The sequence below is a fragment of the Bufo gargarizans genome, chromosome 6 (assembly GCF_014858855.1).
Source record: "Bufo gargarizans isolate SCDJY-AF-19 chromosome 6, ASM1485885v1, whole genome shotgun sequence".
NCBI lineage: Eukaryota > Metazoa > Chordata > Amphibia > Anura > Bufonidae > Bufo > Bufo gargarizans.
In genome coordinates, this window is record NC_058085.1 from 70,636,770 (window position 1) to 70,654,480 (window position 17,711).

A 17,711-nucleotide genomic window follows, 5' to 3' on the forward strand; every position below is an offset into this window, starting at 1 on the left:
GTAAAGCATGGATGTACCAGGTCTACACAGACACTCCCAAAGAAGCAATTCCCCACTAATTATGCAGAATACCCTAAAAGCATATTTGCAAATGGGTTCTTTAAACCAAACTACCCCTTTATTGTTGGTGAATCCATCTATCTATGATTATATCACGCTTGACATTGTGCATTAGTGATGAATGGAAATGTTATTGAAGATCTGGAGTTGGAGATGATTTATTCTGGCGAAGGATCGAAGGTAATGCTAGTTTCTAATAGACCAGGCCTTCCAAAAAGCCTGCTGGTGTTTCAGAGGAGCCAAGTCTTCTGGTGGCAAGCGAGTCCAAATGGGCTGCATCCCAGAGATGTCTCCTGTTACTACACTTCTTCCAGGAACAGTAAAGGAAATACCATCAGGACTAAAGAAAACAAGACGATGTGATCATTTCCTTGTCATTTCTGTATAAATGATCTTTTAATGTCTGCATACAATGTGTTATTTACAGTATCAAATCTGTACCCCCAACAATATAAATCAGAATATTCATAGAGCTGGCAAGCAGGCAGGCAGGCAGCAGGTTACAAAGAGGTGCAGGAGCTCTGGACGCTGCATTGCCTTAAAGTCCTGGCTCCTCGGGCAAACAGCTTATAAAGCACAGTGCATGTCTCAGGCTTCAGAGCCGAGAAGGTAAATATGGCTGCTCACATTACAGGACTGGTATGTAAGATTTGCTGTCGGTGAGGACTCTGTTTCTCAGTTGCAGAGTGGCTCACTACATCTTTCACTTTGGAAGAGGAGCTATGATTACGTTCTTATAACCTTTCACCCCTTGCAAGCGATCACTCTCAAAGTTCACCACTAGCTTGCGAAGTCCAGATAACTGAGGCATCAGGTCCACCCGTACTTTGGCTTCTTGTCCCGGTTCCACAGGGCAGTCTCTGTAACCATATAGACAAGGGTTTATCACAATATATACTAAAAGTAAGGTAAGATTAACATCTAAAGCAGTTGGCCGGGATTATTGAACATGAACAAGTCCTGTAAACGGTTGGGATGGTGCTTCTGATTCTACTTACAGGTCCTTAACCACAAGCCCCTCAGTCAGGCCGGCTCCCTCCAGAGTGAAGCTGCATCCAACCAGGGGCTCCGACAGAGGATTTGTTAAGGAAATCTCAGCGACCAGCTTCTTTTGTTGTTTGGGCTCGCCCAGTACCTGAATAAAATAAAAATAATTTGATAACCCATTAGGAAGGGTGTTGTCACACATGCCTTTTTTCCAACAAAAACACAGTCCAATAGGGAATTATGAAATGCACTACAAACATTTTGGTTTCTTGTGCCGATTGTTTCTCACTTTTTGGGTCCATGTTTTTTCTTCAAAATAGAGTATAGAGGTATGGCATTTTTAAGGGATTTTCTCATATTTTACTCTAAAGGGAAAAAAGCTTTTCCTGTGTGACCAGGAAAGAAAACTGCCTAAAGGCACACATTGCTTCCTCAGAGGTGCTTGGAGGGGCATGTTCCTTGGTTGGAAAGGTGACATTGGGTGCTCCAGCAGGCCTTTCTGCCTTGGCTAGGGTATTTAGTTTCAGGGCTAGGGGTAGCCAGCACTATCTACAACTGTAAATGTAAAGTTTGACCCTAATAAGTAACCCCTTTTATGAGGACCATGTGTGTGACAATTATGAAAGTAAAGCTGTGTCCTTCATAAAACACAACTCTTCATCAGAGACGCAGAGAATAATTGTGGCTTTGGTTGACATGTGTTCCAAGGCTTTTGTTTATACTGTAGAACCAGGGTGTTGATGGCGGTTTAATTAATTTTCCTCCACTTAATGGCAGACATGGGTCAAATCGAAGAAAATTAGACTAAGGAATGATGTAAGTCTTCTGTAATTACATGGATCTGTCAAGTTCACTCAACAGAACATCTGAATCTGCTCGGTTCAGTCCCTGCAGAGCAAATACGCAGCTGGATTTGGGTCATTACACTGGTAAGTGATGTAATGAAGGAGCAGGAAATCTTAGTCTACACGTTAAGACACATGTACAAATATGTTTTGTAAGAACAGACTGATCGTGTCCTCCTGGAGATCTGATTCCCTCCCCACAAAAAATTGTTATTCAAAATTACAGCAGAGTCTTAAAAAGTTGTAATAACCTTTAACAGAAATGTTCATGGAGGTGATTACAAGGGCAGAGGAGTAGGGTGGCTGCAGCCGTCCTTACGCACTTCTATTTAACCCCCTAAAGCACCATGGCTCCCTGTCAACCCAACATGGTTATTTTATGCTGATAGCCTAGAGCTGTGATGGCTAACCTTTCGACACTCCAGCTGTGGTAAACCTACGACTTCCAAGATATACACTTGCGTGGCTGTTCTCAGAACTCCATAGAAATGAATGGGAGTCGTAGACGCACCACAGCTAGAGGTTAGCCATCATTGGCCTAGAGTCTAACAAAGTCCCAGTAGTCTGTTCAGTAAGTGACACTGCCTGTTATCGCACACCCTAGCTTCTGGGTACAGAAGATAAAGCTGTAGTCACCTGTTACTCTCTCACCTATCTGCACTTCTGGCAGAACCCCTTGATAAATTTGTTATTACTCTACAGCAGGAATACATTTCTCAACAACACTACTCAAATTATAGCTCTGGCTTTATCTCCATGAGGTCGGAATCATCAGTGGTGCTATTGAGGAACCAGAATGTATGAATGTTGTAAAATTGCTTGTTTTATAATACTAATAAACTCTACTACTTTACTGACGTCCTTCACTGATCTAGAAGAGGGTGAGACCATGTTGCAGCTGTCTGACATGTCATTCTTGACAGATCTAATGACTATGGAGAGGGTAGAAATGGCATCTAATCAGGCTTTACATCATGCTAAACTCATGACAAGAACATTTTAGGAACACAGTCAAGTTATACAGTATGACATTACATCATGTAATTTCTTCTGAACTCAGTGATATGGACAATTCAGGGAGCAAATTGAATCTTTCGGACATGTAAGTTAAAATTAGGTTGCCATAGGATTCTACAGGAACGTACAGTATATAAGCCGTCGCACTAGACTGGGAGGCGAACCAACTTTCCCCACCTGTCTTAACTCTGCAAGAATAAGTCACCATTCTGCGTGAAACACATGAAAAACACATCTCACTTTTCTGTAAGCATCTTCCTTTGTATCATAGTTTTTCTTGCTCTGCGCACTTTTTTGTCCTATATTTGTGTGTATTAAGCCTAATTTATTCTTTTGAGGACTTATCCCATTTTTATTGGTGATCACCTTTGCATATTTCAAGTAACCTGTCACCTACTTTACACATATTAAACTGTCATCATTGGTCTGTAGGTGATATAAACAGTTAGCATCTTTCTTTCTGTTTTCTGTGTATCTGATGTTCAAAAAACTAGGGGCTCATGCACACGAACATATTTTCTTTCCGTGTCCGCTCAGTTTTTTTTGCAGACTGTATGCGGAACCAAACGGAAGTTACTTTGTGTGCATTCCGTTTCCGTATGTCCGTATTTCCGTTCCGCAAAAAAATAGAACATGTCCTATTATTGTCCGCATTACAGACAAGGATAGTACTGTTTTATTAGGGGCCGGCAGTTCCATTCCGCAAAATACGGTATGCGGAACCAAACGGAAGTTACTTTGTGTGCATTCCGTTTCCGTATGTCCGTATTTCCGTTCCGCAAAAAAATAGAACATGTCCTATTATTGTCCGCATTACAGACAAGGATAGTACTGTTTTATTAGGGGCCGGCAGTTCCATTCCGCAAAATACGGAATGCACACGGATGTCATCTGTATTTTTTGCGATTGGCAAAATACAAACAGTCGTATGCATAACCCCAAAGTTAGAGTAAGGCCTCTTTCACACGGGCGTCATGTTTTTTGTCCGGATGCGTCTCTGGTGCATTGCGGCAAACCCGCGCGAGTAGGTACGCGATTGCAGTCAGTTTGGACTGTGATTGCATTCCGTTGTTCAGTTTTTATCGCGCGGATGCAATGTGTTTTGCACGCGCGTGATAAAAAACTGACTGTGGTACCCAGACCCGAATTTCTTCACTGAAGTTCAGGTTTGGGTTCAAGGTTGTGTAGATTGTATTATTTTCCCTTATAACATGGTTATAAGGGAAAATAATAGCATGCTGAATACAGAATGCATAGTAAAACAGCGCTGGAGGTGTAAAAAAAAATTAAAATAATAATTTAACTCACCTTAATCCACTTGTTCGCGCAGCCGGCTTCTCTTCTGTCTTCATCTGTGAGGAAAAGGACCTGTGGTGACGTCACTGCGCTCATCACATGGTCTGTCACCATGGTGATAGTGATGGATCATGTGACGGACCATGTGATGAGCGCAGGACGTCACCACAGGTCCTTTTCCTCACAGATGAAGGCAGAAGAGATGCCGGCTGCGCGAACAAGTCTATTAAGGCGAGGTAAATTTTTTATTTTATTTTTTTAACCCCTGTATTCAGAATGCTATTATTTTCCCTTATAACCATGTTATAAGGGAAAATATAATGATCGGGTCCCCATCCCGATCGTCTCCTAGCAACCGTGCATGAAAATCACACCGCATTGCTTGCAGATGCTTGCGATTTTCACGCAGCCCCATTCATACCTATGGGGCCTGCGTTACAATATAGAGCATGCTGCGATTTTCACGCAACGCACAAGTGATGCGTGAAAGCCACCGCTCATGTGCACAGCCCCATAGAAATGAATTGGTCCGGATTCAGTGCGGGTGCAATGCGTTCACCTCACACATTGCAGCCGCGCGGAAATCTCGCTCGTCTGAAAGGGGCCTTATATGCTAATGACTTGCAAGTACTTAGCTGCGTTCCCTAATGATGTGACAGATTTATCATAGTAGTGTCTAATGCTGGATGATAAATTTAGTGCATCTTTAGGCTGTCTAGTCAAAGTTTATACCATCTATTAGTTGACTCCCTTTATGCCCAAAATTTGGTGCACATTGTTGCGTCCCTGAGCCACATCTACTTTCCCTCAAAGCACCTCCTGTCCCACTAAGCCATGCCTCCTTGTTGAACGAGGCAAAAAAGAAAACAATAAATGTGGTGCTCGGCGTATATGCCGATTAGTAAATCTCCCCCCGTGAGCTCTATATTTTATGTCAAACTAATGATACACAGCGATCATGATGCATCCACTGTTATCGTATTTCAGACAGACTCACCCGCACTTTGATGTCAGGGTTCTTCACTTGGATGTCTCTCATAGCAAGGAGAATATCATTTGAAGAAGAGTCACGGAGCATAGCCACCACTTTGATCATGTTATCCTGGGTCAGACTGCTGCCATACTTCTCATAGAGAACCTTCAGCGGCACAGTCTTCTCTGCAGGAACATTAAAGACCAGCATTATATCAATAGTATATCAAGTCAGTGGACTTATATAAAAAAAAAAAAAAAAAAACACAGAAAAAAAGGAATTATGCATGAACATCTGGACTGTGACGCATCATCGGGAGCATTACCGGAGAAGGAAAATCATTATTAAACCAGGCACAATGTCTTGTAGGTCTAGCTCAACTGAATATAGTGATAGCGTTATCCTAGCGATTCTTAGCTTCATTCTTGATTTTTTTTTACTTTTAATCTTTATGCAAATGAGCAATTAAGTGCACCGAGGGCAGGTCCAAGTCACTCTGTGCACCCTTGCTCCTCCTGCTTCCTCTTCTTCTTGATTGACAAGACCAGGTTCCTGCATAGTCATCTCACCTGGTCCTCATGTGGTGAAGAAGAATAAGTAGATCCCTGTAATCCCTGTGACAGCCACATGACATGGGCAGTTGAGAACCACTAAAGGCCCTGATACACATTAGTGTATTGTCGTCCAAACTCACCAGGAATGGGGAGTTCGGCCAACAGTCTATTGTGTCTGAAGAGCTCCCAACAGATGATGTCGAGGGAGACAAGGATTGGGCGAAGTGAATATTTTCTCCTCATCCTTTTGTTCTCCTAGGAGATAAGACACCACCAGAAACATCTGGCATCTGCTTTCTCCCCGCTCGCCATCCAATACATATACACGTCTCAGCTGAGCCAAACTTGTATGTGTATGGGGAAGCCGCAACGGAGTTGGAAGCGGTAACTGTGTGCTAAACGATCGTTCAGCCGAGAGCTATTGAATGTGTATGGCCGCCCTAAGCCTCACATGACTAAGTATACTGATCCGTTTTCAGTACAGCAACACGCCCAATTTCCTTCTTTTGTTCCAAACACAACACAGTAACAAGTCCGGATACATGTTTCACAATGAACGCCCCACAATGAGATCAAAGCTGAATTGGAAGCTGTTAAACCCGAGTCTGTAAATGATTTCTTCCAACAGTAGAAAAAGAAACAAGAATTTCTGTATAAATGATGGCAGCAGATAATGATATATTAGATAATAGGTTCACTCTTCTGTAGATTTACAATCAATATGGATGCAGCCTTGCAGAACCTCCACCGCCAGAACATAAAATAATACGACTGCATGAGCTATTTATTAATACCGCCGAAAACTACCATGTGGAATGAGACAAATAGGAGGAAGGAAAACTGAAAGTGAAGTACAAGATGCTGTAAGTGTAACACATAAAAAAACTTGATGGACAGTGTTTCTTGGTAAACCTAACAGCATGCTTCCCCTGTCGAATCCATCAAATATTGAAAAATAGACATATAAATCTAGTAACAAAGGCTGATAAACTGGTTGAAGTGATCAAACAGTGCCCGCCTTGACGGCATTTCCAGGATTCTGGTGCTGATGGCCTATCCTCAGCATTGGTCATTAATATCAGATCATTGGGGGTCCGACACCCCGCATCCAAGCAGATCAGCTGTTTCTTAGTAGCTCTGGCACTGGAAGTCGGAACCAGAACTACACAGCTCTGTCCATGGGTGGACTGGCCTGGTGGGCTGATGCACAGAGTCCCACCAGCCAGGTACATAAAGATCTGATGCTCTCAGCAGGGCCCTCCTGAATTCAATTGTATTGCTATCCTCAGGAGGACGATGATATAGTTTCATACTGTGGCGTGGGAGGCAGTATGATGTGCTGCACTGTGGTATCTGGTTCTGCTGGGGCAGTATATTGTGCTGCACTGTGGTATCTGGTTCTGCTGGGGCAGTATACTGTGCTGCACTGTGGTATCTGGTTCTGCTGGGGCAGTATATTGTGCTGCACTGTGGTATCTGGTTCTGCTGGGGCAGTATATTGTGCTGCACTGTGGTATTTGGTTCTGCTAGGGCAGTATATTGTGCTGCACTGTGGTATCTGGTTCTGCTGGGGCAGTATATTGTGCTGCACTGTGGTATCTGGTTCTGCTGGGACAGTATATTGTGCTGCACTGTGGTATCTGGTTCTGCTGGGGCAGTATACTGTGCTGCACTGTGGTATTTGGTTCTGCTGGGGCAGTATATTGTGCTGCACTGTGGTATCTGGTTCTGCTGGGGCAGTATATTGTGCTGCACTGTGGTATCTGGTTCTGCTGCGGCAGTATATTGTGCTGCACTGTCGTATCTGGTTCTGCTGCGGCAGTATATTGTGCTGCACTGTGGTATCCGGTTCTGCTGGGGCAGTATATTGTGCTGCAGTGTGGTATCTGGTTCTGCTGGGGCAGTATACTGTGCTGCACTGTGGTATTTGGTTCTGCTGGGGCAGTATACTGTGCTACACTGTGGTATCTGGTTCTGCTGCGGCAGTATATTGTGCTGCACTGTGGTATTTGGTTCTGCTGGGGCAGTATATTGTGCTGCACTGTGGTATCTGGTTCTGCTCAGGCAGTATATTGTGCTGCACTGTGGTATTTGGTTCTGCTGGGGCAGTATATTGTGCTGCACTGTGGTATCTGGTTCTGCTCAGGCAGTATATTGTGCTGCACTGTGGTATTTGGTTCTGCTGGGGCAGTATATTGTGCTGCACTGTGGTATTTGGTTCTGCTGGGGCAGTATATTGTTATGCACTGTGGTATTTGGTTCTACTGGGGCAGTATATTGTGCTGCACTGTAGTATTTTGTGCTGCACTATGGTATTGCTGTTCCGCCTACTTCTTCTGTCCCACCTTCTGTCACTATGGACTTGCCTACAACCTGGGGCCAGTTAATTTTTTTTCCAGGGCCACTTTGAGTTCGCAGTCCATCCATGGTGTAGTGGATGGAGCTGGTAACTGCAGCATTTACTTAAATAGGAACAGCACTGCAGTAACCAGTGCCGTCCATTGTTTAGTTCCTGGTTCGAAGCTAGATCGGGGGGACGTTGTAGGACTCCGACCAATCTGATACTGATGGCCTATCCTGAGTGATGTTACTTGGGCACTCTATGGTAAGTCATATCGGGATGAGGAGTGTCAATAAATAGTAATACACAAGGCACCATCCACTCTAGAGTTAAGACCAGTAAAAACCTGAATTGCAGTAAGAGGGTCAGGTAAGTAAAGGATGGTGGCCCGAGGTTCAACGTTTTAAGAGACCGAAACCGGTGTGACTGGAAAGTGTCTAGCACAGGTGCAGATATGGGAGATTCTGCTGCCTCTATCTGTGCCTATAATAGAAGATGGAGCCAAGGAGGTGGTCATGAGGATAAATCACTGTCGCCATCTTGGATGTGGTGGTCGGTTTATATATGGCACCCATGGGTAACATGAAGGCTTCTACTGGCATGCTGGTGTAATCAATGGGCCTTTTTTTAACATTTCATGTACAAGTCAGTGTATAGCATCTAAGAAATTTAAGCAGAAAGTAGACAGCCTGGTTAACCCCTCAATGGCTTAGTCCTGCCACACTGGTTAGCAAGCACTCCATGGTGAGCATGAGCGACAAGCATCAATGTCACATGCCGCACCAGGGAATGAGTGCAAATCAAAGCTAAATAGTCTCTATACGCCAGAGGTATCAGTGTACTTTAAGCAGCCACAGGTGCCCATGTGAACAAGAAGTATATTATACAGTGTAATAATAGATATTGATTTCCTCGCAGAGTGGTTTTAGCATTTTTTTTTTTTCACTACAATGAGTGAGGCACTCAGCCGAAAGCATGCCAGGGCTGTCCATGATTAGAAAAACATGGATAGGTGTCTTATCACTGGGGGTCTGACTGCTGGGGCCACTGCTGATGAGAATGGGGTTCGTGCTCCCTGGTTTGAATGGAGAGGTGGTGACGTATGCACGCTGCTGCTCACAAAATAGGATAAAAAATTGTCTCTTCTCCCATAAAAGTATCCTTTCCCCTACAGGTCCTTCTCAAAAAATTAGCATATTGTGATAAAGTTCATTATTTTCTGTAATGTACTGATAAACATTAGACTTTCATATATTTTAAATTCATTACACACCAACTGAAGTAGTTCAAGCCTTTTATTGTTTTAATATTGATGATTTTGGCATACAGCTCATGAAAACCCAAAATTCCTATCTCAAAAAATTAGCATATCATGAAAAGGTTCTCTAAACGAGCTATTAACCTAATCATCTGAATCAACTAATTAACTCTAAACACCTGCAAAAGATTCCTGAGGCTTTTAAAAACTCCCAGCCTGGTTCATTACTCAAAACCGCAATCATGGGTAAGACTGCCGACCTGACTGCTGTCCAGAAGGCCATCATTGAGACCCTCAAGCAAGAGGGTAAGACACAGAAAGAAATTTCTGAACGAATAGGCTGTTCCCAGAGTGCTGTATCAAGGCACCTCAGTGGGAAGTCTGTGGGAAGGAAAAAGTGTGGCAGAAAACGCTGCACAACGAGAAGAGGTGACCGGACCCTGAGGAAGATTGTGGAGAAGGACCGATTCCAGACCTTGGGGGACCTGCGGAAGCAGTGGACTGAGTCTGGAGTAGAAACATCCAGAGCCACCATGTACAGGCGTGTGCAGGAAATGGGCTACAGGTGCCGCATTCCCCAGGTCAAGCCACTTTTGAACCAGAAACAGTGGCAGAAGCGCCTGACCTGGGCTACAGAGAAGCAGCACTGGACTGTTGCATGTCATTCGGAAATCAAGGTGCCAGAGTCTGGAGGAAGACTGGGGAGAGGGAAATGCCAAAATGCCTGAAGTCCAGTGTCAAGTACCCGCAGTCAGTGATGGTCTGGGATGCCATGTCAGCTGCTGGTGTTGGTCCACTGTGTTTTATCAAGGGCAGGGTCAATGCAGCTATCTATCAGGAGATTTTGGAGCACTTCATGCTTCCATCTGCTGAAAAGCTTTATGGAGATGAAGATTTCATTTTTCAGCACGACTTGGCACCTGCTCACAGTGCCAAAACCACTGGTACATGGTTTACTGACCATGGTATTACTGTGCTCAATTGGCCTGCCAACTCTCCTGACCTGAACCCCATAGAGAATCTGTGGGATATTGGGAAGAGAAAGTTGAGAGACGCAAGACCCAACACTCTGGATGAGCTTAAGGCCGCTATCGAAGCATCCTGGGCCTCCATAACACCTCAGCAGTGCCACAGGCTGATTGCCTCCATGCCACGCCGCATTAAAGCAGTCATTTCTGCAAAAGGATTCCCGACCAAGTATTGAGTGCATAACTGAACATAATTATTTGAAGGTTGACTTTTTTTTTAATTAAAAACACTTTTCTTTTATTGGTCGGATGAAATATGCTAATTTTTTTAGATAGGAAATTTGGGTTTTCATGAGCTGTATGCCAAAATCATCAACATTAAAACAATAAAAGGCTTGAACTACTTCAGTTGGTGTGTAATGAATCTAAAATATATGAAAGTCTAATGTTTATCAGTACATTACAGAAAATAATGAACTTTATCACAATATGCTAATTTTTTTGAAGGACCTGTATATCATATTTGCTCAGGGTTATTCACTTTTGGACTTTATTTCAACATGGTTGAAAACTATGGGATCCATTGTGATGCAGGTACTAAGGATACCTTCTTTAGGGAACTATACTCCCTATGTTGATACCCCAGGTACCTGTATCCTTATGTACTGTGCTTCTGATCCGGGAGTTCTTGAATCCATGTTAGGAGTCCCCAGAAGCAAGAACGATTTAGATATAGGATAGATGAAGGGCTTTTGATGCTGGGGCTCCTGCCTATCATGAGAATGGGGTTCGTGCTTTGAATGGAGAGACATATGCGCGCTGCCGCTCCAGGAGGGGGAAGAAATTACATGATAAAGAGGTTGGGAATAAAGTAAACAAGAGTGATCAGTATTTTACCTAAGGTCATGAAAGTTGAAGAACCAAAGAGGAATAAACCCATGTAAACAGGCCAGCTGTTGGGTTGAGCTCCAGCTATTGCCCGTATTTAATAGTAATGGTCCCTTCACATGAGGCAAGAGGACTTTTTGGACCCTTCAGGCTCCAGGAACTGAGCGCAAGTTTCTACATCCCCACAGTAAAACCCCTGGAGGTAATAAGTGTTTTATATACAAGACAGAGCCATCCACTCTCCAGTCGGTAATACATAATTGTGGCCATATTGGTTGTCATTGCTTTACAAGACATTTCTTTCATCTACCATTTAGATACAAAAGGATAACATTTAGGATGATTTCACACTTTTTTATGGTATTTTTTGCGGTAAACCTTTTTTGCAGCATTTTTGCTGTAGTTCTATGGGAAATATGTGTTTTTTTGCTAACCCATAATATACAAGGTTTTGGTAACCAGGTGTGGATTACTGATAATTACCAGGCTGCACCTTTAATCAAAACTTAACATAAAATTTCACCTAATTTTGTGTAACAGACAAAATAGACAATGTAACTAGAAAATGTGAAGTGAGTCCTGGGGTTCAAAAACCGCTATGTGTAATATGAGGTGGAATAATCCATAATAGGGGCACATTTATATGAAGTGTTAGAGTACATTAGCTTTTTTGGCACAGATTTAATGGGTTGTATGCCAAAAAAGAGTGAAATATATATTTTTTTACTTTATACATTTACTCTTTTTGGCCCCTCCAACGTCTGACACCTCAGAGCTGTCGGCCTACAGTCTCCTGAAACACACATGTTCAAAAACCTGTCAGCCAAGTGTAAAAGTTGCTTAGGAAAAAGTTTAAAGGAACTTTCTGTAAGAATGACAGCTAGTGCTATGTCTAGGGTCTGAGGGGGAATCTAGCTGCCATCATTTTAATAGAAAAATCCTAAACATACATGACCACATTGAAATGAAGCTTCATGGAGACTGGTGGGTGCGGCGCAGTACTTCATTGAATCTTTTTTGGGGTGAGGACTAGCCTACTTTTTTATCGTGTTATGCCCTTTTATACCAAAATCATGCCCCCTTTCATGTCACCCTGCCGCTTTTCATACAATACTCTTCCAATGCATTTTGGGCACCAGGGCTGGGTCTAATGATGCAGTTTCCTGGTGCCACATATGGTCAAAGTGCATGGAGGGCTGCTTTCTGGGAGAAAGCAACCCTCCATACTGTGCCTGGGAAACATGACAACTTTTTTGGATGTCCAGGAGGTCTCACCTTTTTCAGGAGCCTTCCAGACATTCTAGGAGAATTGGCAAGTATAGTCATGAATAATCAATCTATCAGTAGGGGTCCAAAGTCTGGAACTTCCAATAATAACTAAAATGGCGGGGCCCAGTGCTCTATCTCTCTCCAGCAGAAATAGCTGCAAAGTGGAGTAGTTGTATGGAGTGGTGGTCGAGCATACACTCTACATACGACTTTGTGAGAAGTATAGCCAAGCACGCTCCTTCATGGACTAGTGGGAAATGTAGATGGCTGGAATACCTCCTTAATTATCACCCAAAGATTTACACTGTAGGGCAATGCAAGGGAATTATAGTTCAAATGATGTAAAATAGATCCCATCATAGCTTATGTTAAGACCTATAGGTCCTTCCCTCACGAGTGAAGCCTTTGTGATTATCTTTATTTCTATGTGCAGTGCAAAACTATTGCTTTGTATCCCTTTGTGTTCATTCAGGACTCTGTAGGCACCAACTGGCTTTTGATGAGCCTCCAAAAATGTGCAGTTTTATAGTCAGTAATATTGGTAGTCAGACTATATGATGTTCTGCCAATAGAAATGCTAAAGCGGTAAAAAATGTTGTAAGGTTACCAATGTACTAAATGACTATAATTTAATATGTTGTACATGCACCGCACAGCAGGGACCTCTGTTTGCAGCAGGTTTGGCCTTCGGTTCTTCACAAGCAGAAAGGAAATATGATGTCATTCTGCCAATCCTTCTTGGAAGTGATTCTTTGGAAACACTAATACATTAATTTTGCTTCCTTTGTGTATTGTAATTGGAAGCCAAGGAGGAACAGCTGCTTTTTGAGGGAAACATCCCAAAATAATAACAAAGTAGTTCTAAATTGTATATTACAGAGCAAAGCTATAAAAACTCTAATACCGATGTAATAACTTCATACATATAGTGTAGTAGTAGTAGTAGCGTATTAAATACCATTTGTTTTTTATTTCTTATTCTCATAGCATTGTATGTGTAACTATAGGGGATGCAGAGGTAGCACACCTGGGTCCAAAAGGTCCCCCTGAACAATCTGGAGACCATTCATTATAAAATGACCTAATGTTTAAATCATGTGTGTATATATATATATATATATATATATATATACATATACACACACACACACTTTTTTGTGTGTTTTGTTAAATTTACCATGTCAATATCTATATTAGAAGCATGTATATAGCCTTGCAATTTTCACTCTGGCCACTAGGTCTAATAATAGGTCATGATTTCCTGTTCTGTACAGGTAACTTTTCAAATGCCATTATCATTATCATCACAGGCAGAATTACAATGACAAGTAACATCTCTATATAGATAACACAGGATCCACCATTCACACTAGGTGATATCACAGCTTATCTACTCCCTCCTGACTTCTGAACAGTTGACAGAGCATGCTTAGAAAACTCTCCCATTGAAGTCAATGGGGTCTCGTCCTGTCCATTGTTTCTATGGTCCGTGTAGCTGCTCTCGAACGACAGAATGTGTTAAAGAGGACCTTCCATCGGACCAAACATTGTGAACTAAGTATCATGACATATACAGCGGCACCCAGGGATCTCACTGCACTTACTATTATCCCTGGGCTCCGCTCTATTCTCCCATTATGCCTTCCGGTATGTTGGGGGACTTGGTTATAGTAGGCGGAGTCTGCTCTTGTTCTGCTGGGCGTCTCCTTCTCCTAGGCTGTAGCGCTGGCCAATCGCTGCGCAGAGCTCACAGCCTGGGAGAAAAAAAACGCCCAGGAGAACAAGGGCAGAGACCACCTACTATAACCAAGTGACCGAAGATACCGGAGGGCATAGCGGGAGAACGGAGCGGCACCCAGGGATAATAGTAAGTGCAATGAGATCCCTGGGCGCCGCTGTATATGTCATAAAACTTAGTTCACAATTTTTAGACGGATGAAAGGTCCTCTTTAACATATTTTAGACCTGGTGGCCGGTGTGAAAAATTCACCATGAAAATGCTATTTAACCTGAAGAGCTCCTCCTGCTCTATAACATGTGCCAAATGCCATGTTCCAGGTGACAGTTTCCCTTTAAAGTATAGATAGTGACATGGAAAAAAAAAATATGAAAAAAAAAATTAAATCACCAAAAATTCTTTAAAAATATGTTTAACATAAAGGGTGATTTAAACAATAGGTCATTTTCTGATGTCGCATTCCCTTTCAGTACAGCTGATAGTTGGGAGAAGGGCTCTAGTGGTGTTACTTCTCTGCACAGCTTCCAAGAACATTGATTTTGCCCTCAGGTTCATAGTTAACACCCCATTGATGAAAGAATTGTTTTGTAATGACAAGTTGTAGAAATTAAAGGCTATGGACACCTTTGGGGGCATTTTTCTTTATTATTGCATTGTATAAATTTTGAAAACAAGCACAAACGAAGATAAATTTATTGGACCCCCTGCCCTCACCACGCCCCATTTCATAAAGTGGCATTTAAATTATTGCAATTTTTATGCCACAAAAGAGGCGCCAGGAGATGATAAATTCTCCCTGTTTATAAATTTTTAGAACACAGAACTACAAAGAAATGTATATGCGGAGGAAACAGCAACATAAAAAGACTATTAACACCGATTTATTCAATAGAGGTGATATACACAAAGAACACGGACCTTCTCTGATCTGCGGGGAACCTCTGAAGAACCTCCATCAATTGCTGTATTAAAGTCTCTTGCTCACTTCATATCAGAGGCTCACAGCGCCACAGTATAATGCAGCACAACCTCAGTAAAAGCTTATTATCGATTTATTGACACTGCAACACAGGAGAAATACAATGTTCCCACAGCACTGACACTAACACAACAGAAAACGCCAATATTTGACAATATATTTTAGAGGCATTGCTGAGCCAAATTCTGTAACAAACAATTTGTAACTAGGGCTATAGTCGTCTTCTCTCCGAAGGAAGCAATGCCAGACAGGGGCTTTTCAATGTACGGTTAACTTAGCTTTTTCCATCTTTTTCCAAATCTGCTCTGCTATGACTCCTGTATATATTTCGGATAGAGCCTTGTGAATTATTACTGGGGTCAGTTACAATATAATTGTCTTCTGAGAGCTGCGCTGGTGCCTTATTTGCCTGTATGCTATATTTGGTATTGAGTAGCTGTCCACATTCAATTCCTTGGATTTGGCTACCACATTCTGGCTATATCTCAGCCTACTTCCATAGGATCAGGCGTCCGCTTATTAGGATGCCCACTGGAGACTAGTTCCCCCAAAAGCAATCTGAGAGCGTAAAGGTACTAACTCATTATAGCACTGGATGGTAACAGTCTGTGAAAATTATATGGCAATGTTATGGGGCACTATATGATAGTATTATTTGGATACTGTATGGAGGTATAATTTAGATGAGCAAATTTCTTAAAATTTGTTTTGTGTACTATTTGGCTAATTAATAAAAAAGAAAAAAAGTGCTCCGATTGCTCTGAAAGTTGGTATATAACAGTGTCTGGTCTCCTAGGGTTCAGAGAATAAATATTCAAATCATATCTTTCCCAGAAACCCAAAGGTAAGATGCTGAACCATCCATTTAAATGGGTCTTCAAAAAACGGAAGGTACTCAGTGTGCATTCCGTTTCCGTATGTCCGCTTTTCTGTTCCGCAAAAAAATTCAACATGTCCTATTATTATCCGCATTATGGACAAGGATAGGACTGTTCTATTAGGGGCCAGCTGTTCCATTCCGCTAAATACGGAATGCACACAGACGTCATCAGTGTTTTTTGCGCGCGGTCGAGTGCATGAGCCCTTATTCAGAGAAGCATAATAGTAGGACACCTAGTACTCTTGTCCTTTTGGAAGGAGTACAAGTTTGCATCTCTCATTTACAGATGAATATTACATGTGGGGTCTTTCTCTCTGTTTTTGGTTCTCCTGAAATGAATCACCACAAAAAATTTGAGTTTGTTAGAATTAGAATTGGAAATACGGGACAAATTCCTATTTGGTAGAATTGATTCGCTCATCTATAATGGTATTATTATCTGTCTTTTCATCGACAGTCTGTGATAATGTGGCCATGCATAGCAAAACAGAATACAGAGATTTAATGGGAACCTGTCACCGAGATTTTGTATATAGAGCTGAGGACATGGGTTTCTAGATGGCCGCTAGCACATCCACAATACCCAGTCCCTATAGCTCTGTGTGCTTTTATTGTGTAAAAAAACCCGATTTGATACATATGCAGATTAACCTGAGATGTGTCCTGTCCCTGAGAAGAGTCTTGTCCCTGAGAAGAGTCCTGTCCCCGAGAAGAGTCCTGTCCCCGAGAAGAGTCCTGTCCCCGAGAAGAGTCCTGTACGTGAGATGAGTCCTGTACGTGAGATGAGTCCTGTCCGTGAGATGAGTCAGGGACAGGACTCATCTCAGTTTAATTTGCATATGTATCAAATCGTTGTTTTTTTTTGCACAATAAAAGTACACAGAGCTATGGGGACTGGATATTGCGAATGTGCTAGGGGACATCTAGCAACCCATGTCCTCAGCTCTATACCCAAAATCCTGATGACAGGTTCCCTTTAACTGTATTTAGAGAATAATAATGATCTAAATTTCCAATGTAATATCTATACAGTACCTATATATAGATGATCTTCATAGATGCTAATAAAGTACTACATATACAGTCCAACTCTATTTAGATGTTATGCCAGAGAAGACCAGTAGATCTTCTTTATTTGTTGGGCCTTCATCCCCACAATTTTTGCAATGAGAACTTTTCTTAATGGGGTTCTCCACTTTGGACAATCCCTACTTGTTAGAAGGGTCCCTTGCCAGTAATTTGCTTACAAAGTGTTGACCTGCTGGAAACTCCAGTGATCGTCTGGAATCTGTGGGGGAAACCTGGCAGTCAGTGTTCAATTTCCCTGCAGTGCCACCCCAGGAGAAATACGGTATTACACACTTCCCATTCATTTTAATGAGTGGGTATAATGCAGGACTGAGCAGGTCCTCCAGAGGGAGAAATACTCTTAATAACCACTAGGATGAGATGAGCGTTCCTTTCCTGAACTTCTAACCATACTAGGTAGAAGGAACCATCAGTGTGCACTGCATAAATCTCAACACACACTCTGTGTACAAGAATGTGCACTGCATAAACTTCATCAAACTCTCTGTGAGCCAACAAAGAGAATATGATTGATAAACCATAAAAGATTTTTTCTAAAGCCAGAGATTGAATCCCAAAAAAAGAAGAAA

General features: G+C 42.3%; 1 protein-coding gene across 1 annotated transcript in view; it reads right to left on the reverse strand.

Moving 5' to 3' along the window:
* Positions 1-423: 423 nt before the first annotated feature.
* Positions 424-17,711, reverse strand: part of TGM2 (transglutaminase 2) — a 52,337-nt gene continuing 35,049 nt past the window's right edge. Inside the window, exons 11-13 of the mRNA XM_044299924.1 lie at positions 5,203-5,363; positions 1,059-1,195; positions 424-920 (exon numbers count right to left, since the gene is read on the reverse strand). Coding sequence (XP_044155859.1) covers positions 764-920; positions 1,059-1,195; positions 5,203-5,363 — 455 coding nt within the window. The 3' untranslated portion in view covers positions 424-763. The remainder of the gene's footprint in view (positions 921-1,058; positions 1,196-5,202; positions 5,364-17,711) is intronic.